The 24,719-nt window shown below is 32.6% G+C and overlaps 1 protein-coding gene across 4 annotated transcripts; it reads right to left on the bottom strand.

The window, feature by feature from the left end:
- On the bottom strand, positions 1 to 16,186 carry LOC138334805 (sperm flagellar protein 1-like). 4 transcript variants are annotated; one of them, XM_069283544.1, is made up of 7 exons: positions 15,696 to 16,186; positions 12,996 to 13,107; positions 12,162 to 12,373; positions 11,025 to 11,076; positions 9,248 to 9,301; positions 7,195 to 7,318; positions 1 to 4,025 (listed from the first exon to the last, which is right to left on the bottom strand). In XM_069283544.1, exons 1-7 carry the CDS (start codon positions 15,823 to 15,825, stop codon positions 3,912 to 3,914), a joined length of 798 nt encoding a protein of 265 aa, XP_069139645.1. In that variant the 5' UTR covers positions 15,826 to 16,186; the 3' UTR covers positions 1 to 3,911. The 4 variants fall into 4 exon arrangements, with proteins under 4 accessions (XP_069139645.1, XP_069139647.1, XP_069139648.1 ...); XM_069283546.1 differs by having other exon boundaries at positions 1 to 2,101; XM_069283547.1 differs by lacking the exon at positions 9,248 to 9,301.
- Between the last annotated feature and the right edge of the window lie 8,533 nt (positions 16,187 to 24,719).

Raw genomic sequence — 24,719 nt, 5'->3', positions numbered from 1 at the left:
TATCTTCTCAATTTTATTGTTTACACCAAATGTAGCTTTACAAATGACTGTATACATAACAAAACCATCCACTTACATGTTGTTCACAAATACAAGCAGAAAATTGCTAACTACTGTACATATATACATTATCATTTACTGTAAACATTATAGACCTAGATAGACCGTTATCTACATCTCTGGTTTAAATAATATTTGCATCAATCTTCATTATAAGTGGAAAATATGAGAAATATTTAACGTGACGCTACCCAAAATCAAACACTTTTAGAAGATAATTGAGAAAATTTTCAAACGTGTGCTTGAATCCAGATTTTTCTCTTAACTTTCCACAAATAGATGCCTTCAGTTTCAATTTCATTGTGTGTTTACTTGATAGCAGTGCGTATATTTTGAAATGAATATGGTTTGATTAAAAATATCGAGACACCACAAAAAATCATTGAAGGAAAGTTCAAATATTTTTTTAGTTTATACAAGTCACAAATCTGTCAAATATATCCCATGAAGCAAATTAAATTGTTTTGGTTTTCTTCCTTTACAATATCTGGTGTTGTACGGTTGTCGCATGACGTCATTTCCCTGACTTTTTCACAATTTCATTATTTTCGTGTTTAGATAGAGATAATAAGCAGTAGGAAAGAAAACGACAGCTAAAAATTGTCACCGTTTACTATTCAGCACCATAGCTGTTGTTCACAAGTTATTGTTGGTTAAGATTGTAAACTGAAAATTCCGTATCACATATTTCAAAAGTGTTTCAATTTGGGTAGCGTCATGTTATCGAATTGACTAATTATTTATACAGCTAAACTGCATATACATATACTTTTATATTTAACATAATATCAATGACGTTTATTTTGATTTCACTTGATTTTTGACAAATAAAATGTCAGCCATAACATGTATTGTAATGCATTTTATAGAAATAGATATTTTCATTCTTTTTTCGATAAACAAATGGTTAATGTTTAAGTATGCGCAGTTTGATACGTTAGATGGATTCTGAAAGTATCACTGACAATGGGGCTGGATTTTTAGCTGCTGATTTAACTTAATACGTTATATGGATTCTGAAAGTATCACTGACAATGGGGCTGGATTTTTAGCTGCTGATTTAACTTAGTTAGGTTGCTGTAGAGACAAACAGCTTATTCCTTGTCATGTAAGAGTCCTAAATGAAAGTTGAAATCGCACAGAATTAGATAGAATTATAACGATTATTCGGAATATATTCAAGTGAATCATTGAAAATTTTATAATGGATTGATTTCAAATATGCTTTGAAGGAGAATAAGTTATTAATTATAGATGTAATATATGTGGTACAAACTCTGCTGCAATTATATATTCTCATCGCTAAAATCATATACATTGTTTTATATTAATTTAACAACAGCTACTGAAAAATAAAATTTCGGTCTCTAAATCACAATCTCTCAAATAACCAATTGGAATGTAATCTAATAATTTATGGAATAGATATATAGTTCTGCATAACACGTTCAATCTCAAAAAAGTATATAAAACAAACACGAACTGTTTACACCACACGGTAGGTCACTGTGGACACTCAAGGAGTTGTCTGAATAAACAGAATAATTACAGTATATAAGAAAATGTTACATTATATACATGTACATGCATGGTATTTTATCAATGACTCTTCGGCAGTCTTTGCTAAGTCAATCAAACTATGTATTTAGTAATATATAATTTACACATATATATGAAAGCAAATTATTACGGTCACCACGTCACGAAAAAACACTGGATTAAAGCATACTCGATGACACATTGGTGAATACATGTATTATGTAACTGTGTATCTAGACTCTACAATCGACGTCTGCGTCGCTACTGGTATCCAAATTTGGAAGCTCTGTCTGTGTTTATTAATTTCAAAGTAGGCTTTAATTTCACACTGGTATATTTCGTTTGATTTATCTATATATCAATGCAGATGTTGAATGATCTTACTTCTTCAATAATAACGCGGGTTTCGTTCTATCTCATCAATGCACGTCTGTAGTTGAGTTATGCGAGAGTCCTTCAGGTAGGATAAGTTTTCGAGATGACGGACTTTGTTCGACAGGATCTACAGACAAAACAATCTATAGCTGATCAAGAGTGGTTAAAACATTATTATGGATCAAACAGACAAAACCATTTATCGTGGATAAATATAAAAAATCATCGATCGTGGATCCATACAGGCTAAATAATAATCTATCGGGGGTCATGGATGGACAAACAAAATTCATCGTGGAACAAGAAAAAGCAACTGCTTAATATGAGGTACGTACAATCAATTACAATTGAACTGGATTTAAAGAAGTTTAAACTATTCAACTAAACAGCATCGATATCATCTGAACACTAACATAGCATGGGTGTCTTCAAAATACACAACTAAGCACTGTCTTGAAAATAACATATACTAAAGATGCAGTTATCTGAACGCAGAAACATTCTTTTCTGCAAAGTTAAAAAAAGGGTTTAAACCTTCATTATACTTTGAAAAACGAAAAAGGTAACATAGCCAATTATTTTCTTGGTGCAGGAATTTACTTCGATTGTGCATTATTCATAAATAATTGCGTTAATATCAGATCAATGATAAGGATGAATGCCGTTCATACTACTAGCTAACATAAGAATATATCTAAATATACATTGTATAACACATCATTAATCCAAGAAATAAAACTCTATTTATAATACAAAATTACACAATAATGCAGTTAGCTTATTGATGCTATAAATAAATCATAAAATTAAAGACGTAAAATATTATATTTTCTTGTTTATCACAGAAATCAAACATTGATAAATTTATGTAAATGCAAATACACGTCATTCTAATAAATCACTATAGATGATATTCACTGAATGAAAAGTAATAAAATATAATAAAAAATAACTACTACAATGTAGTTTATCCTCAAAAATATTAAATCATTTACTTCTTATTCCTGAAATATTTTACATGTTAAAAATTATTCTCGTTATATCAAAAATTCTTAATCAATCCATCGTTCTTCTTCAATCCATATTACTTTTGTACAGATATACATATGTATTTACATTAAAACAGTGTCAGCTTTCCATTGTATTTAGTAAAACAAAGCACAGAAGCAGAATTAGAAAAAACAAACAAACGGATGAAAAATGAAGTTAAAATGTGTCAAACAGTAAGTAAAAAACACATTGCAAAGCGGTGAATTATTTGGTTTTAAAATTTATGATGACGTTGACAAAATAATTGCTGAATTGGTTTACTGTATAACAAGGAATATTTGTGTGTACTTTTTATCGTGGTAAGGAGTTTTGATAAAATTTCGTGGACAGAATTCGTAGTTAATGGATGAAGCAATAATGACAATATATAAAAAAATGATATTTTCATATTCTTTGTCTCACAGCAACCATAAAAATGAAAGCTTCTAGAGCGAAAGATTCTACACAAGGATTTCCAGTTATACATTAAAATAAATAATTACATTTTTCTTTACGTTATTGCAATGCTCAAAATCAATTGTAATTAGTTGCAATATTTTGCAAAACACAGTTGCCAAAAAAATGAAGCAATTAGTTGTGCATAATTATTTTAACATTGACAAGAACAAATATGTATTTCAATAAGAATGTAACAGTGTGTAATGGGATAGAGCTCCAAATGTACTGTATTATATATAATGATGCAACAGAAAGTGAGACATGATTGGTCCATACAATGACTATTGGTCAATAGGTAAACGTATTGCAGTGTCATTGAAATGTTCTGTTCAGTACTGAAGAGTTCACTGGTATGCATACATTACACTTTACCCTATAGAATAGACACAGAACTAATGGAATGATGTGAACGGTTAGGGAAGCACTGTTGACGAGTCCAGTATAGTCACTCATTTTATCCCACCAGTTGGCCGCAGATGTTCTATTTGTGTCTGAAGCTCTTCTAATCGTAAGTCCTTTAGATGCATTAAATGCTCAAGTCGGCTTGTCTTAGCTTGCAACATCTATAAAATACAAGTTAATTCCAATGTAACCAAATGGACATCAATGATAACACAGGGTGTTGCAGTGTAAAATGAACAGGTAAGGTCATCAAGGTCATCAAATAAAGAACCCTATGGCTTGTAATACAAATATGTTTCGAAGGATAAGCTGAAAAACCAACACAGATTAGGTGTTTTCAACCTCATACAACTAAACGATAAGACAAGATAGGAATAATAAACCCTTTTCAGGTAAATCATATTTCAAAACTAAAACATACCACAAAAAAAACTAGTCCCGATAGAAAAACGAACTTGATGGAATCAAGTACGAGAGAACCCAGAAGAAAGATGAAATCATTTGTAATTGATAGTTTTGAACTTAAGCCTAGTATTCTTTATATGATACTAAAATAGCCATAACAGTTCATGTCCTTGTATTAGATGCTGGCTTAGTAATGGTTATGGTAATGAATACAAAATCAATCATTTGTGTCTGATTTGATATTAACGAGAAACCAATCCTGTTTCAATTATAAAACTCTAGTGGTTTAAAGCTGATAATTATTGTGACGCCTTGGCAAATCAAGAAACAATCCTAGAGTTTTACAGCAGTATCATTCCAATCTGACACTTCCAACTAACTCTAACTAGTCCAGATCTGTTAGACCAACATACCAGTATTTTGGTATCTGTAACCTTTTGATTGAAATTAAGATATCTTACATACAACTTAGAAATTTGTTATATGAATACAGCAAACCAACATCTTTGTAGATAAAATTTCCAAAGACAATAAATGAATAGTATTACTGGTAAAGTTTTCACTAACATATACAGTATGCATTTACCAAATGTTGTGAGCAAATGACTTAGTATCAATTACAATCTTAGAAAAAGGCAATATCATGGGTAATTTGTATAATTAGTAAGATATTTTAATCTCACTTTGGGACGAAATTTGGTAAAGTTAAAGGAAATGACAAGGCTTAATTAGAAAGTCCTTTTTTTGTATAGTAATAAACGTTTATCATAACAATAATCAATGTTAATAAAATTGAACGATACTACTTAGCAAAAAATCAAGTGTGCAAGCACTGAACCAAGAAAAGCTAAAAATGGCTTGATAATAGAAGTATCAAAATATTTGACCATAAAGTGTTACCGGAGAGGCGTATAGATTGTATGTATATATCCTAGCTTCTGCAATTGCCATGCCACATCCATAAATAGATCATATAACTTATATTATTTGTATTGATTCACCCTATACAACTAAACTGCATAATGCAAATTTAATGACTTTATTATCAGACATACAAAACTAGCTCCCCAATCTAGATAGGCCCTATCAAATCATTTGTAGTGTGTGTCAAATTATTCCCGTGGGTTTTAACACCAATGATTATGTTTCCAGCCATTTGTGAGGTTTAAACCCCAAATAACAAACAGAAAAAGTTAATTATTAATGATCCTGTCTAATTACATGTAAGCGTTATAGACACTAAAACAGTATTAACTAAACCTGAACTACAGGACAAATTAGCAAAAACAAACATTTAAGCACAATATATTAACAATTCAACTATGTCAAAAGCTGGAAAAAATGTATCAAAACATGCTATACCATGCAGAAATAGGAAAACATGATACCAAGATCCAATTTAGACCAAGTTAATAGTAGGGACCAGTTATCTGATCGTCCTCAGCAGAATTCAATTACGGTATTTCAGATTTCTTATATACAGTTTTAATATTTTGAATGTTCAGAAAGCTTTGACCAAAACAGCTTTTAATTTTAGAAAAATATTCCTAAAAGTTCCCTTTACATCACTTCCTTAGTATTCTAAAACCTACACATTGTCATATGGAATGAAAATTCTCATAACATGGGTAATCATATTTCTTACAGTGTTTCCATAATTATGATGGGCAGTAGTCAACTCTCAATATGTCATGTAACAAAACAGCAAGATGAAGCTATGAAGTACTGTAGTTAATTTACATAGAACATTTTGCGAAAGAGTCACTTACATGTACTTTTAATATTTCACTTTACTTTGAAAAATGTTAAAAGCTATTAAGATGAGCATACTGAATGTCAATTGAAGGGCTATTTCCATTACAAGGGTGGTCCTATTTCAATTATCTTTCATGGCATTGTCATTGCAGTAAATTAATTATTGATTATCTCTATACCATGAAGTAGACAAAAATGAACCTGCATTGTGTTCATGGTTTAACATTGCAAAACTTTTATTTTAGAGATAGAACTTAGATTCCTAATGCAGATCTAGATGGTCTAATTATAAATTATTATTAATTAAATACATTTTGTCTTTCAGAACGGGTATTTCAGCTTCATGTCATTTATAAACATAGAGATGTGTCAAAAAGATTTAAACAAGTGCAGGAGACAAAACAACAAGAGTATTTAAATGAATACTTATCATGAATATTTGTTTTACAATGCAATGGTAATAAACACTACTGAGTACAAGCTAATATGTTATTTTCCTGCCGACAGTGAGTTTTTGACTTTTGCTAAAATAAGCATTTTTTTAAATAGATTACAAATACTTGAAAACTAGTTTTTTTTCTAGACTTTTAGTATAAAGAAATACATATGTAAATTCTACCCCTAATGCAGATAGTATTTACATAATAATCCATACTGACAATACACACATATTTATATAGGAATTCTCTATATCTTTTTCTTCATATATCACTTTTGACACATAATCTGTGAGTGCTAATTTGTTTGATTTAAATCAAATCATTTGGTGAGAACATATACGTCGATTCGCCTACAAAATGTAGGATACAGTTAAGCTATATGAAAAGGAAAAACAATTAAGAAGATAAATTTCTTTTTATTAAAACCTGATTATTCCCAAAGTTTGGATGAAAATCTGTTTTGTCATAGTAATTATATGCATTAATTACAGAGACCATACTTTGGAACAAAATCCATAAATTAAATTAACAATTAATTAATACTAATATTTTATACCCTACCTCTCACATATTGTATTGTAGAAACATCAAATGTATTGAAAAAGGCACTTTTGGTAATAACTATATTAAAAGTATAAAAAAAGAACTGGTCCCTACTATACAACTCAATCTCATTCAAATCAAACTGCCTACATACACTACAAAACCACCCCCATTTATTAATACCTACCAAAATAGTCTCCTCTTTGGCCAGGCATTCCTGCTGCTTTTCCTCGTACATGAGAGCTAAATCTCGGTCTTTTCTGTTAGGTTGTCGACGAGGAGGTGGCCCTGGCATGGCAACTGGGTCACTTCTGTAACAGACATTACTTCACAGATTAGTCTTGATCAAACAAAAATTTAACACATTTATAGACTACTATATATATATGTAACTAAAACCTAAATAATTTACCTTGATTATGTCTATGAAAGAACTATAAAATGGTCAATATCTACCTAGATAATAATGAAATATAAACATTTATAATTATCTTTAATACAAATTATGTGATTTTCATTAGTACTCTATCTAATGTATATAGTAATTTGAGATCTGCTCAAACTATTTCCATTATCTGTGCCATTTATTTACATACAAATGCATCGTATCTGAAATGACAAAGAAACAAAATTCTGTTTGATGATAACAAAATTTTACAAAAAAAGCCAGTGTTAATACCAACTTGAAGGTAATAAAAAATAATACAAACTGTGTAACAAAACAAAGGAAAGAAAAATGGAGAATATGTAAGGCACTGTGTTAGACAAGAGGATAATAAAATGATAGGAACCTATGTAATAATGGGTTATATGTTGGCGGCCAGAGTTGTTGGGTTGACTTCTTTTAAATTTGACACATCAATAGGTAAATCGTTAATTACCAAAGGACAGCTAGGGCTACACCAGTCGGCTTGATCTCACTGGATAAACTCATAAGCCTTTCTAGTAATGTGTGCTATTCAGTAAAGGATAAAATTTGTAATTCAACATCAAATATTATTCTTAACACAGTCAAGAAGAGATTGATAATATCAAATATATTTTTGATAAAATATGAGGTCAAAGGGATCTGTATCTATAACATGGGTATATATATATATATATATATATATATATATATATATATATATATGTATCTTGTCAATTCCTTTAACTAGAAGTCATTATGACCATGGTAACTCTTTGAGATAATAGCCAAAAGAAAATTTACTTTAGTCAGGATAAAAAAAGTAAAGTATTTTGAGTCGAATTAATCAAGATCTTTGTCGAGCTATTATGAGTTTCAAATGGTGTAAAATAAAACCCTTTTTCATTTTAAACTCTATCCCACTTAAAGTCTGCAACAGCAATATCCAAAGTGCTACAGGTAATTAGCATAAGGAGTTAAGATATGATACAGTGGGAGGGGACGATCAGACAGACACTGTTATACATACAACACTATCTGATCCAGTATGAAATAATCTCCTTCATTGCAAAATGTGCATTTATAATGTATGGTAGCCAATGAAATGAATGTAATTATTTTAGTTTTGAAATGAAATATTACATAGAATGAATTCATAAATTTGTGAACTTAGTGAATGAATGATGAACTATTTGGCAAAACAGAATGATATTGATAAAAGCAAAATGATTTTCGGTCTGGTTCCGTCTGTTTTTCACCACATACAGACATATGCCGAGAAGTAATGAGTGAAGTGATTGGTGTACACACTTCAGCGTAAGTTGCTGAGTAGTACCGAAAACTAATGAATTGTGGCATCATTATGATGTCAGCAGTCAACAAGCATTTCAATGTTGACCAGTCAACATTCCCAGGCACAAACATTTATAATATTGGACTCGTTTTACTATTATTATTAATAGAAAAGTAAAGGGAATACTTAGGAAAAGTATAGCATTTACATATTAGGCAGAAAAGCATGTTATAACAGAGTTACTGTTTCCTTACAAATTGCTGTCCACAAATAAGCACACAGTGAAGGATAATGTTAGTCAATGTTTCAGATAGATCTCTTCACATTTGTTATTCTCGTCAAATTATAAAACAAGAAAGCAATATTATTTACTATCTAAACAATAAAACAAGGAAAGAATTAAACTGTTCCCTCACAGAACAATAAGGTGATATGGATATACAAAATAAATGATACAATTTTAAAACAATATTGGACAAAAAGAAAAAGATAAAGGAAAACAATTTCTACAACAGAAATAGGTAAGGGAGACTATTCTACCTTCCCAAGCTCTTCTGAGAAACTCGTTCAAATGGTAACGGAGCGGGATATTCTCTGAAATTGGTGTTAACAAAACACAGGATTTATCATCTATTTATTAGTAACAATGATATTCATAAGTAACTTTTTTCCCCAAACATTTTGACAGAAAATATAAGGATCTTAAATATAGTACATGCATAAAATTGTACTAACAAAATATGACTTCATATACAATTATCAATAAAATTTGTAAAATATTGCTTTTTAAAAAGCATAGGACTGCATATAATTTTAATGGTGTGGAATATACATTTACTCTTTTTAGCAAACCTTTTTCAAAAATGAAAAAAGAAAAGAATTCTGTCAAAATATGTACATGTACTTCCAAAATTAAATATGCTTAAACAACATTAAGACAAGCCTTAATTATAACAATCATGTCAAAGGAAAGAAAAGTTAAACACTGAACACTGCACTAATGCTGGGTTTAAACTATGTACCTGGCGACCACAGTAGCCTCGTTTCCCCGAAACGTGGTGCGCCGTGAAATTTTGGCTATTTTTGTCTCTGTATTCAAGTTGAGCTAGGTCTTGTGAAGTTTTGCCACGGTCTTTTACGGATTACCTGGTGGACCATGGATACAGGGGAAAGTTCCCGGAGGTTAAAGGTACACTACGGCTTTTGCACGGTCTATTAAGGATACCACTACGTTCTCTCCTGGCCTGTTACGATTTGATGAGGTCTGCTACGTTTTACACGTTTTGATCAAGCTCTGATACGTTTTTCACAGTCCGCCAAGGCTTACTAAGGATGAAAGTCGGATTCCAGGCTTTTTTGGAGCAAACGAAACAATATTTATTGCCGAAAACGTCATTTCAAACACGTTTTAATTACAAAATGTGTTAAAAGAAAAGAAAATCTTAAATATATTTGGTATAAATATATAATTATTATAGCCAAGTGTTTCTACGCAATTTTTTTTCTGTAATGGTTCTCACTTAATCTGCCTTTTACAATAATAGGTTTGGTATAATTTGATGGTTTAAATGTGTTTGATAATGACTATTTCTGTCTATTAAAACAAATAATTCCAAAAAGTTTAAATGTGTTTGATAAAGACTATTTCTGTCTATTAAAACAAATAATTCCAAAAAGTAGCAAAATGCACCAGGCAAGGCAATGTTACTCTATCATATATTGCTTGCAACGTAAGACCGTAATAGGACATAACACGCCGTATTACTTCGGGCTTTCAACTGCTACAAGCCGTGATGTGCCTTGACAGAACACATCAAAATGGTTATCATCAACCTAGGCTTGCCACTAAAACCTTGACAAACCTGGACAAATCAGCACAAAACATGCAGTCAATCTGCAGCAACCTTGGCAAAACGTGAAAAAACACAACAGAATGTCACAGAACTTGAATGCCCTTTTATTTCGTCCTGTGAACCGTGACTGCCGTGGCAAATTTCTAACAGTTTAAATATCTGGCACGGCATACACGGTAATCACGACCGCTCACGTTTGTCTATCACGTTCTTCTGCGTTGTCTCACGTTGTCTCGCGGTCACCACGTTTTGTCCACGGTGGCCTTAAACGGGGCTGCCGTGGCTGCCCGGAACATAGTGTAAACCTAGCATAATCTGAGAATAAAATAAAACCTGTTGATTAAAAAAAAAAAAAAAAAATGCAAATATTGCTTGAATATGTATAATATTTTTCTATAAAATAAACAATAATAATACCTGCATAATGTGTATAGGCGTGTTGAACTAACAATACAGTTACTTACATTGGCGCTTTGGATTGTGGCTTCATTCCTTTTCTGCCTCTCCCTTTGGTTCCTGATTGTGAAAATTAATCATATAATTTCAATACTTAATTTGAAAAATAAAATAAATAAGACTGTGTAAATAACTATCATCGTTTTAAGATCTCTAAAAGGCCTAAATGCTTAATTAAGACAATTTATATATATCTGTACCTTGTATTTAATGGCAATCTATTTGGAAAAAAGCTGAAAGATGACACCAGAAAATATTTCAAGAATAAAGTATGAAGGATATACATGAAGTAATGCTGTACCATTATATATTTAATACAAATGGATATTTACAGAAACTGTGGCTGCACGGTGACTCAATACAACGGAGAAACTTAGTGTTACAACTAACTTATGATATCTTGAGTCACTTAGCCCAAAGATAAGGGGAATATATACATTGTATACATGATTGGAACATATCACTGTGTTACTCAAATCACTCAATCAAGCAAGTCAAATAAATAATAATCCTCCTGATAGCCAGTAACTATGCCCAATGTTATATATTAATGTCACTAGTGTTATATGTATAACCTGCAGCGATTTTCATTGGATGAAAATTCATTGAAGCATTGATTTTTAACTTCATCTGGGTATGAAAGAAATTTTATTTGCAAACTGTGTGAATCCGCATAGAATATAGTTAAAAAATTGATACATCAATGCTTATAATTAATATTTCAGACTACATAATGATACGGAACATGTTTAAACGTAATATTCCATTGATTTAATTCTTCCCAGTGGATTATTTTTTTCTAAATCAATATGCAACATTGACGTCTCTATAGTGGTGTCATGATTACGTTGAGTTTTTGAGCCATTCTCAGATTTTTTCTTCATAGTAGTATGTGCCAGTCAGAAAGTTGGATTTAGTGTGAAAACAACTAAAAATTAATTATTGAGATGCCATGAATAGGCATAAGTAAACAATACTGTGATGTTAGAATTTGAGGACAATGTTTTCTTACTTGCCAAGGATAATGATAATAAAATTGTCTTAAGATATGTTTCATAAATCTGAAACAAATCTGAATATGAAATGAGCACTCATCTAAGATCCTTTATGTATGAGCCTTACATTAAATTTACATATCAACTCACCAATGTGCTGGTCGGCCTCTGGTTGGTCGCTTTCCTTGGCCCTAAATGAGGAGAGGGGTGGTGGCGGTTTTATCCTCTCTTCTTTTAGCTTGTTATCAATCCTACTTTTTAATTCTAACAAAACTTTTTCAATAGTAAACTGCTTGCTGCCAACCAAATTATCAATAACATCATCACCCAGCTCGAATCCAAAAAGTTTTTTCAGAACTTTTCTGAAATAGTAAGAAGGTAATTTAAACATTTACTTCATTTGTTACAAAAATTGTTTTCAGGTGTACATATTTTCATTGTTGGGAGACCCATGGGTGATCACACTTCACTACGCTACACTAAAGTGTAGTGCGATCAACAATGGCTCTCTGATGATGGCGTATTTTTACAATGTCATTAAATATTAATGTACAATGAATAATTAGCAGCTAAGGAATACACATTTACAACCATCGTAAACTAAATATGTAGATCTGTAAGCCAGTGTACTCTTTTCTTCAGCCAGACAGGCCATGGCAATTAGACAATTAAGTGACAACAAGCCTTTAGGATAATGCTTACATATTATTCATTACATAATTTTTATTTATGATTGATAATATTCATCAATCATAATGACAATTCATTTGGTAACCGGGGCAACCAATTAGAATTTGATGTTTTGAAAACAACACTGATTTCATATACCTGCCATCCTTCAAAACCTCTAAAACAATCTTCAACTAAATTGGACATTTGAACTTTTTCATATACTGTTTTTGAAACATACAACATCATTTTAAAATAATGGAATAAACTTTTTATCCTACATAAATTGAACTGGATAAATAACTATTAACTTACCTATTAAGTAGTCTCCAATTGGCCTTTTTCTTTTGAGTATTACTTGTTATTGTATAATTATGCATTTCAACTGATTTTGGAAAGTAGAAATATATCAATTCCGCAAATGAAACTGCAAGAAAAATAGAAACATTAAAAAAACACATTCAAATGTTGCAGCACTTGTCTACATTGTGTATCCAATTGGAACTTTCCAGGGTTTCCTAATAGTACTCGGAAATTCTGGGGTGTCACATTATAAATATCTGCAAGTTGATGTAACCCTGGTCAATACTAGCCGCAATATATCGCTCGGCTAGAGAGAACTTCTCTTTAGCTCGATCGGTTGAGCGTCAGACTAGTAATCCAGAGGTCCCGAGTTCGATCCCTGGCAGAGGCAGGTATTAAAGTTATTGTAAATCCTGCACCCTGTTACATTGATTTTGATCAAATGTACTGCAGATTTTGTATTGTCAAGTAGGTTTTGAAATATTTTTAACATGAAACTGATAATTCTTTATCAAAATTGATTTGCATAAATGTTTTTTTTTTATCTTACATGATTTTCACATTAAATATGTAATACCTGGTACCCCAATACAATCAATGATATTATTCGGAGTCCAAATGCAGCAACTACATATCTGTGTACATTAAAAGACTTAGAGATTCAGAACTTTTACAAGTATTAATTCACGATATATCTCGTAGAATACTAGATAAAATATGCTTTTAGATCATTAGTACGGGAAAGATACTGTTAGTTTCTTTTATGTTCACTGCAACCATTGCAAGCGGTGGGTAGAATTGATGTGCGAGATGGTAAATGAGCGAGCCATAGCATTAGTGATGTCTTCTTACTCATACTCAAAGTGGTGCAGTTCAGGCTTCAGCATAAATACCGGAGTAAATCCATCATTTTGAATATTTGTTATTGTGATCTTTCCATCTATGGAAAGTATTTGATTCTACCATTTCAAGAATTTCAGAAGATTTTTGAAATTTTAGCCTATTTGACCCCTTTTGACCCTACCCCTAAGGTCCCTGGGTGTCAAGCAAAGAAAATTTATTAATAGGATTCAATGGTCATCTCATACTGATAATTCTGACAACATTTGACTCATTTCCTATTACAAATGATCACTTCAAAATTTCATATTTGGACATACCCTCAACAGTTTTTTTTAACCTTTTCATGTTTTCAGCTGCTAAAATGGTACTCAATAAAAGAACTATTAATTAAATTGAGTTCATGACAAAAAAAACAAAAATACAATAATCTTCAAATTCAATTACAAACTTTGATAACGTTGACTTTTAAAATTCATTATGATCGAGTGAAACAAAATAAATGTAGGCCTATATGAAATTTAAAAAAAACTTCACAATATTGATGTAGCAGGATTGGACTGGGTCGATCATTGATGAACAGGTAGCTCAGTCGATAGAGCACTCGGCTAGTGTTCTGAGGGTCCCGGGTTCGAATCCCGGTCTGGCCGCTACATTTTCTCCTCTCCTGTTACAGAATTGGCGCCCAACTAAATAACCCACGGTGGTGGTGTTTGGAAGGGTCTCATATGTCTTCGGGGCGAAGACTTCGAGAAAGGAGACAGGAGTGTAGCGGGATTGGACTAAGTCGATCATCGGTGACCAGGCAGCTCAGTCGGTAGAGCACTCGGCTAGTGTTTGGAGGGTCTCGGGTTCGAATCCCGGTCTTGCCACTACATTTTCTCCTCTCCTGTTACATTGATGGCCGTCATGAAGGCATTTTGTTTTCATACTTGCTTTATTCTGCATAGTTTCATGTCCTAATTTATTATCAGATTGACTCAATGTAACAATCTTTATTGATGAACCAATAGGGCCTATACATGTATGTTTATTTTGTTATCATATTTGTTTCAACAACAGGTTTGGTAAGAAGTCATTACGAAAGAGAGAAAAAGCATGAACTCTGTATGTAGGGAAAATGAAAGCGGTAAATAAAAATAATAATAGTAACAATTTGAAAATTAAAAGCTATCAGTCAAAATATCCACCAAGACGAAAATGAGCACAAGGAATCATGATGTCAACAAATGGTGTGAAATCATAGGATTCGCATGGACACAGAGAAATCCGAATCTTTGAGTTTATTTCTTTGAGTTTATGATAGACAATTATTACACAATATACCTTTACAGTTTAAAGTGTGTTCTTTTATTTCTAAATTATGTCTTCTACATGAAATAAAAAATAAAGTAAACAAGTATAATTTAGCTATACCGTGCATGATTCACATATTAAAACATCTGGCTGCGCCCTTTAAGGCCTTGCCTTCAGTTATATTATTTATACTAAAGTGTTTTCCCTTGGTATTTTGGGAAATTGCCACCTGGTGAAAATTGGGAAATTTTGTGCGATAAAAGTAGGAAATGAAAAATGTAAACAGTGTTTATAGAAATTTTGGAAAAGGCAGAATAGACTATTATGCTTCTCTAAGAATCAAGTGTAAGAATGGTTACTAAAATACGATATTCAGACTTGGGATTTCCTAAAAGAATTAGTTTCGTCGCACAAAATACGCATCAACTCTCTGATTTAAGAAATTTAGACATAAATTTGGGAAAAAATAACAAGAAATACAATTGGGAATGGGGCCTTATATCGGCCCCAAATATATAGGCAGGAAAAACACTGTCAGAACTGGTCGCCACCAATATTGAGAAGAATAATACATACCACCGTCAGCAAAGTCGCGAGAGATGCTGGTTTTTTTCGTCTTTGTTAGTGGAACTTCGTCCACCCAGCCATAAATCATCTCGAGGCGTTCGTCATCGATCCCAGAGGATGCAGATTCCGTCAAACTCATCTCTGCCAATTCTCAATGTAAACTTTCATCAAAATTACTAATTGTCCAGTTCTGTAAAGTTACAGAAGCCTGCTTAAAATCAACTTCGTATTATTCAGTTCAATCAGTTCCGTCAACCAGTGTCAACAGCTTCTGTGGTCGATCGCTAAACCGCAAAACTTACAAGTGAACACTTAGGCCATTTTCAGTAACAAACCAAACAAATCATGTTCACAACAGATTACTTGACCAGTCTCCGATGACGGTTGCAAATAAACAATTCTTTGTGAAATATGAAAACAGTTAATTACACGCGTGTAGTCCAGATATTCGTCAATGTTGTTGTTCTCAGCAACGCATAGTCCCAGCATGCAATTTTTTAAGTACTTTACTCAAGATTGTATATATACTTCCGGTGTTCTGCTACTGGTTACCATCTGAACCAGGCACATTTACTTTAGGCAAATGTGCTATGAGTAACGTATGCATCAGCTGTATATACCTTTTAAGAATAATTACATACGTTCTTTTTTCGCGAGTGACCAGTTAGAGACTGAGAGATCACTTTTAGATAAAATCCATTTACAAATGTACCTGCTGGTGTGTAGCAGTTGCTTCCCTTTAACCTATAGATACAGTAGGTGACCCTCTTTCAAAAAATGGTGATGTCAATATTTTTTGACCATGTGGAGGGGTCAAGATCAAGGGTCAACTGTCAAATGGTTTATAGGCTGAAAAACGGCAAAAACTGACGGGGTGAGATTATATTTTTTACTTTTAGAGCGCCTTATTAACTTGATTTATATGTTTCATTTGTTGTTTTGATCTACTGTGTGTTATGTACTAAGTACATGTACATGTTTTACTATCGATCCCTTTTGTATGGATGAAAGGAAGCAATAGATTTGAATTGAATTGAATTTATTCACTAAAGACTTTTTTTGTTTATAATGGGTTTTTTTAAAGGTCAGATGGAGTTAAGGTCAAAGGTCATGCTATATATATGTGTAGTTTTTTTTTTCATACCCAAATGAAATTATAAATAGTGACATCAATGCTTACATATATTACAGCAAAAAATAATGAAAATTAAGTACCAGACGTACAAAAATATATAACATATGGATGATACCCCCATTACAGGCGATTTGTTAACTTTGGAAAAGTATCAAAATTAAACCCCCTGCCAACTGATTTTATACCCTAGCGACCGAAAACCAATCTTCAGTTCGATCACACAAAAAAAACCCAGACTTTTCCAAAAGTAAATTTCTTGGAAATGCAATCAAAGTTGGTATTAAACATCATATCAATGTTATGGCATTTATCTGCGCTAAAAAATGTAAAATAAAAATCCGTAGACAGGCATTCATTTTGCGTCAAATTACCAATCAAAATATGCTTTTATAACTTTTTAAAAATGATTTCAAATAGCATGGTTTTCCCCTATATTTGATAAATATTACACCAAAATATTATAGGGACAATTCAGTCTAAGAGAACATTAAAATTTGTACATTTATCGAGAAAAAAAACACCAGTTCTAATGGAAATTAAATCAATCGGTTTTACTGTGGTATGGCAGAAAAGCTCATGGTGGTGAAATGTTCAAACTCGCTCGCTGTCCGCCTTTACACATTGACATTGTGGTCGAACATCTTGTATGCCGAACCCTATCTCTTGCTCGTAGAGTAATGCTGCATTTGTCTAGAACTGCTCAAATCGCTCTGACAGTAGTGTGTTTACCTTATTAAGTGAATTGTCTTGCCTAAAAATCATTTATCACCTGCACAGTGGTTATGTAGTTCATTTGTTTAACGTGAATGACTTTGGCTCGGGTATGGTTACAGCGTACATATTGTACCCGCTTAATCGTATTGATAAACGATTTGTAATTACAACGGTATCTATTAAAATACTAAACAATGACGTGAAATTTGTCAATATTTTATGTTATATGTTTCATAAGAAGTGTAGAACAATACATTTATGCCATTTTTTGCTTCTTCGTTACGTAAAAGAATTAGTCCGGGTGAATTGTCTCTAAAAAAAGGGTGCAAAATTTACAAATATATGCCCAGTATTTCAAGTGTTGCCTGGAGTTATATTGTTTGTTTAGTTGGGTTTTTTTTCAACAAAAGACCTGTGTGTATATTGACCTACTTACCATGGCAACCAACATAATGGCAAACGAAAACATGCGTTCACATCTACACATGGTCCTCAACATTGCTGCCAAGTTTCTATGAAATTATAAAAGTTAAGAATGAGTTACTTGAAAACATTTTTCTTGTGAAAGACAGACAGACAGAAAGACAGACAGACAGACAGGCAATCAATATTTAATATAAACACCCCCTCCCCCTTGTCACTGAACTCTTTGTTGTGCGTGATGAGGATGGGGTATAACAATGTTTTGGTAATATCAGGGGCGTAGGAAGCGGGGGAGGAGGGGGGGGGTTATATGTCATTATCACTTTAAGTTAAACAACAATGTGCCGATGGTGTGAATCCGGTACATGTGTATGTTCAGATCGAACAGGGTTGCATAATGATATGACGAACTCACAATTATCATTTCTAAATGCAGGTAACTTTAAATCGAAAAATTACCGTGTTAAGAACGCTTTAAAATCAGCAAAATACATTGTAAAACTCATCTCAGCCATTCCAAATCGTAATATTTTCTCTCGGGGGAGACCCTCGGACCCCCCAAACACCAAAATCCCGCGCCTTCTGCCCTCATTAATTCAACAAAATGCGTCGTAAAACTCATCTCTGCCGTTCTAAATCGTAATTTTGTTTTCCCAGGGCAGACCTCCGGACACCCCCCCCCCCCCCACCTTACATCAAAATTCCACTAAATGCGCCGTAAAACTCATCTCTGCCATTCCAAATTCCTTCGGCGCTCGCAAAATCCTCAAATTCCATCGTAAAACTCATCTCAGTCGTTCTTTATCATAATATTTCCCAGGGGATACCCTTTATTTGCGTATTCATTAATTTCCTGTTAGCGACACCACTGTTTATAGAAATGTACAAGGATTATATGTAATGATATATGAAAAAAGTATATCAATTACCTCCTGTGGGTGCGGGGCGCCCGAGGGGGGGGGGTGGGGGGTTGTTACGAAATATTGAGGACCTTGCCCCCCCCCCCCCTCCATTACGTTTCATCTTCCTACGCCACTGTAGCCACTGTATATTATATTTTCAAAAGGCATTTTTGATAATTATGAAGTTTGTTCAATATGTCTGAACTAACATAAAAACATTTATGAAACCATTTTGGGGAAAATACCGATTTAATACTATTTATTAACTACGAGTTCATGTGCTTAGACATTTATACTTGTAGCAAAATCAAAAATCACGTTACAAAAACACCTCATACATGTATTTTTTGGCTTACCATGAACTTAGGTCTAAGATTGTTTTTGAACGTGGATCCTGTTTTCATATGCAAATCATTGAATTTTCTTGTTCTCCGCCAGTAGACAATACTTTCCGATCTTATTCTCTAAACAGTCAATTTAAATGAGCAAAATGCTAGCTTTTGAGAATTTCAAGAGGCTCAATGGTCCGAAAAGTTAAGTTGCGTTACGATTATTATTTCCTTTATTTCCTCCAATATTGATGAGTTTACAGAAAACAATAAATAAATAAAAGATAAACATTCTAACATACACACGTTACACACATATATACATATAGAATCAATACAAGAAAATACAATTAGTAGAAAGGAAAATATATTCGGCTACATTTCGCCATTATCTAATAGCGGAGAATGCTTATAATAATTAGCTACAAACATATGTAGATGAGACATCACAAATGATACATGCAGTTTGTAATAACAGATATATACGTATCAAAAGTCTATATATAAGGCTAGCACAAAAACATACATAATACAAAGACTCTGGAGTTCACAAGATTAAGTATATAACTTCAGTTGAAGTTATACGATCAAATATTTGCCTAAAAAATAAAATAAAAAATAAATGAAAAGATAAGATCAGTTATGAATACCATTGAATTTAGTCTTCCAGTTCATTTTGAGATAAATAGTAGTTAAATAGTCCACCAAGAAGAGCATGTAGTAGATGATATTTTGACATTGAATTGAGATAAAAAACAAAATCTATATCTTTCACAGTACTGAAAATACACCACAGTTGGTCTCGCAAGTTCTCAGTGTGGCTACATTCAAGTACACTGTGCAATATGAGATCATTATACATTAGCCCACAAAAATGACACAAATATATATTTTCATTATCGCGCATTTCTACGCATTCGTTTAATGCATAAACTATACTGTGGAAAACGTAAAGCAAGTTTCCATATTGCATATGGTTCTATTCTTTCATGTAAAAGAGAAAAACGAGAAAAATCTTTATCAGCTTTCATCCTTTCACAAAGTTGAAACTGTTCATATTTTTTAACATGGGTATTTATTAAACGTTTCCATTTGCATTTGTTTGGAAATGTACCACATTTTAAAAATCCATCCAGTACAAAATACAAATAATATTTTTTCAAAATTTGGACAATGTCAGGGATAAACCTTCTGTTAAAACTGCACAATTTAAAATCGAAAAGACGTTTTAAGAAAAATTCGCGAGTTAAAACTCCTATATCCATGGAACATATTCTACCAAGGAACAACCATTTTTTTAATACTAATATACACTTCAATGGAAAACCAACCAATGAATGATGTGAACATATCTGTCCTCGTTCTTATATTAAAACCTTGTATAGATTTGACAATGCTTTTTCTAGCATGTATACTTCATTTTTCTTTAATTGCCACAACTCACATCCGTAGAGTGCAGATGGATAAACTTTGCATTTGACAATCTTAGCAGTAGTCAACGGATTTAGGGCACACTGGTGAGCACCAGAACGAATAAAAGACATTACACCACACTTTAATTTAGAACAAGCACGTTCTGTACGTTGAACATTGTTATTTTTACCATTCAATGTTATACCAACATGAACAATACTATCAACAATTGGTAGTTTATTTTCATAAACTGTAACATTACAAGAAGCATTTGGCTTATTTTTGGAAGTAAATATGACAATTTTCGATTTAGAAGCGGAAAATGTAAACCTCCATTTTCTGCTGTAGTTCTCACAGATAGAAAGTAAGTATTGAAGGTTAGCTACAATATTGCTAATAACACATATGTCGTCGGCTTGGGTTGGTATATTTATTTTGATTGTAAAACCATCTATGACTAATTATTTAGAGATAGCAAGTTCCCCGAAACGACACGTTTTAAACTGGAAGTGGGTGAACCACCATTGTTAATAATTGACATGGCCGAAAATAACACCCAAAATTTCGATATTTTCTGTCTTTAAAATGTAGCCAAAATTTTATTTGTCACATTTTGCCTACATATTTGTGATCATAATATGTAATTATTTATACTCTTCAGAAAATAATACAGTTTTATGACATAAAACATTATGTTGATACCTGTTGATACCATTTTGGATCAAAAAGGGAACCCTGTCATACACCTCTACTGGGCAACATTAATTCGGCCATAGCACAGGCCCCTGGGACCTTTTGAATTTTTTAAACGTATTTCAAGGGTTTGCATTTATGTTGCTACATGTAACATTTAATTTCATTAAAATTGGTTCGTGGGCAAATTTCCATTGTTCGTGAAAGAGGTCCTTTTTAGTGCTCAGAATACCAAATTAACGGTTTTCGTCTTTTTTCCTGTTTAAAGATAATAGTACATATACCGATTTGTATCTAATAACAATGTTTGACCGAACATCAACCATAGGAGAGAAATTTATATGTTATTTCTAACATGCACAAAAATGTATCATGTTACTGGCTGTTTCCGGACAACAGTTTAATTATTGGGTGCTCTTTTGCTATAATGACATACATTTACATTATAATGTTATATCACGCTGATCTAGAAATACCATCTTAGGATAAGAAAGCAGGAAAATTATATAATTGTGATAAATGATGCATCCTAATGCAGCTTTTAAAATATATTGTATGTTTGTAACGTCGGCCGCCTACATGTTGGCGACGACGAGACGTATAAGTTCTTTGTTGGGATGAAATGTGGTGCGATAAACTACTTGACACAATAGATAAAGTTCACATTTTTATTAATCCACAGCAAGTTCAAACACAGTTAATAATTCACACTGTTCCATAATCGTACATTCCCACTTGGCCAAGTCCTTTCACACCATTTTCACATAAGTATTTACAAGTCCATCCTCACAAAGTGACGGCAATTCCACTCACTTATACCGCTTCAATAACAATTAATATTCATTTACTCCCAAATTATTCTACTGACCAATCCAACCTTTAAACGTATGCACGTGCTCCTGATAGATCAGCATCATGCCTAATATGGACTAAGGCTTTTGTCCGCAATGCGACACTGACCGAAATTGACCATATATGTCGACCTCTACCTAAAATCCACTAACTGTGAACAACTGACTTTCAGTGTATGCAAACTATTGAGTTTAAATGGCAGAGCGCTATCCACGAACCTGAGCGAGATGCGTAAACCTATATCAGACGTCCTAGCAACCGTACCATTACAGCGCTAGCTAATTTATAAGCCTTAACAATATCCGCACTACACCTAAAGGGAAGCAACTCGAGTAGAATTAACTTGACAATAACTAATCTATGATCACGCATCGTGCAGATAAAATTATATACACTATCTCTACCAAACATATAACCATTCTAATAAAACAATATGTATATCCAAAATCACTACATGTTCTGTTAACTTAAAAAGGTCAGTCAAGTGCAAGTAATACATTTTTAAAGTTTGGAAATCATATTTGACATAAATTCACTTACTCTGTAGGTAATTAATGCAGATGTTACATGTACTATATCTGTATATAAAAATGTTGGCGTTGAAAGATACACCTCGCCGAAAGTACACCATACATATAATTCTATAGTGACTTATTCAGTTTACATAGTGTTTACCTTTAACGAACCTAGAATAGTTTTTGAAACACCTAAAGCAGGCAATGATAAGCATTATTAATCTTATATACCTAAAAACATTGATATAATAATCGATATTTTGTGCTGTCGCTTCGAGTGTAGCTACATGTATATATTTCCGCTGTACCGATGATCGACGGTGACAAATATATATACATATATTATGTAAGACAGATCTCTATGGTACTTTCTGGTTAATAGTGGTAACATACTGTATGTACACACTGCGGTTTCTACACTATTCTGTAGATGTAGGAGTACAGAAGATATAAAGGTCACCAGAACGTGACCCCTTATCAGATTTTTCCAGATACAATCTCAACGTATTGTTTCAATTATTTACAATTTCAAATGTATTTTGTATTGCTTAAAGTCTTCAAATTGGCTTATAACTAGCATTGAAGTTGACCATTGAAAAATTCGTTGTTTTTTTTTTTCAAAAGTTTTGGTAAGGCTGGTTGTAAAGGTGGTATTTAAGCTAATGTTAACAAATCTAACAGAAACTGCCCACAGTCCGATTTTCTTTCAACTTTGTATATCGAATTTACTATCAGTTGACTCTCTAAAATAACACTTGATTTGTTTATGATTTTAAAAAGGCCCATGTTCATTTTCATTAGAACTTCACAAAAATACGTCATTGTTTGTTAAATATTCTACATTGTTTTTATTCATAAATCATTTGAGTAGATCGTAAGGAAACTTTTGTTTGAAATATTTTTTTTGCGAAAAATTAACGGATTGCTCTTTGCCATTTCATTTCACCCTGTTAAAGGGTGGGTCCACAATTTTACCCCGCATTAAAAATTCTCTTAGGGTATTTCCTATCTTTAGATTATTAGCTTCGAAACGAAAATCCGGGAAAACAGTTTTCGGATGGCTTTGAGATTGTGAGTGCTGTTCTTTGTTAGTATACCTAAATAATAATTTTACACGTCATATGTAATGGTAATACTTTAAATGTTGGTTGCCATGATAACAAAAACGAAGGCCCCCGATAGTGAAAAAAGTAAGCTGAATAACATGGTATCACTTTTAAAAAGATCGGTGGCTATGGAAACAAAATGGAGGCCTCGGATTGGTGGAAATTTAGATATTGTCAGATTTCAGTGAAAGGACCTCTTTCACGAACAATGGAAATTTGCCCACGAACCAATTTTATTGAAATTAAATGTTATATGTAGCAACATAAATGCAAACCCTTGAAATACGTTAAAAAAATCAAAAGGTCCCAGGGGCCTGTGCTATGGCCAAATTAATGTTGCCCAGTAGAGGTGTATGACAGGGTTCCCTTTTTATCCAAAATGGTATCAAAATAATGTTTTATGTCATAAAACTGTATTATTTTCTGAAGAGTGTAAATAATTACATATTATGATCACAAATATGTAAGCAAAATGTGACAAATAAAATTTTGGCTACATTTTAAAGACAGAAAATATCGAAATTTTGGGTGTTATTTTCGTCCATGTCAATTATTAACAATGGTGATTCACCCACTTCCAGTTTGAGTGCACCAAAAATATTTTCTAAAAAGTTGGCTCATTACCTGAAGTTAATATTGTGAAATGTCAGGATCTTTTCCTGTAAGTTTCAGCTAAATTGCACTGGTAGAACTTGAGAAGAAGTTGAAAATGTGAAAAGTTAACGCACGGCGGATGACGACGAACGAAACATGACGACAATAGGCCGGGGCCTAGGTCATCCTGACCCTTCGGGTCAGATGACCTAAAAAATGTAACTGTATTTTGAAAACTGCCTATAATGTTTTATTAAATTTACCGAAACCGAACAACATGTTTAATTGGTTAGAATTTGTAAAAAAAATGTATTGTACAGTTATGCTTTTGGTGATGTTTGGGTAAATCAGCATACA

Source organism: Argopecten irradians, chromosome 11 (genome assembly GCF_041381155.1).
Source record: "Argopecten irradians isolate NY chromosome 11, Ai_NY, whole genome shotgun sequence".
In the NCBI taxonomy this organism is placed as follows: domain Eukaryota; kingdom Metazoa; phylum Mollusca; class Bivalvia; order Pectinida; family Pectinidae; genus Argopecten; species Argopecten irradians.
The sequence above is the reverse complement of the archived record's forward strand: the minus strand, read 5'-3'. Positions and strand labels throughout refer to the sequence as shown.

Excerpts from the sequence above, each read along its gene's own strand:
- LOC138334805 (XM_069283544.1), bottom strand. The coding sequence starts at position 15,825 with ATGAGTTTGACGGAATCTGCATCCTCTGGGATCGATGACGAACGCCTC. Across the intron at positions 12,374-12,995 it reads AATTGGAGACTACTTAATAG|AAAAGTTCTGAAAAAACTTT; the intron begins GTAAGTTAATAG and ends TTACTATTTCAG. Across the intron at positions 9,302-11,024 it reads CCACAATCCAAAGCGCCAAT|AGAATATCCCGCTCCGTTAC; the intron begins GTAAGTAACTGT and ends CACCAATTTCAG.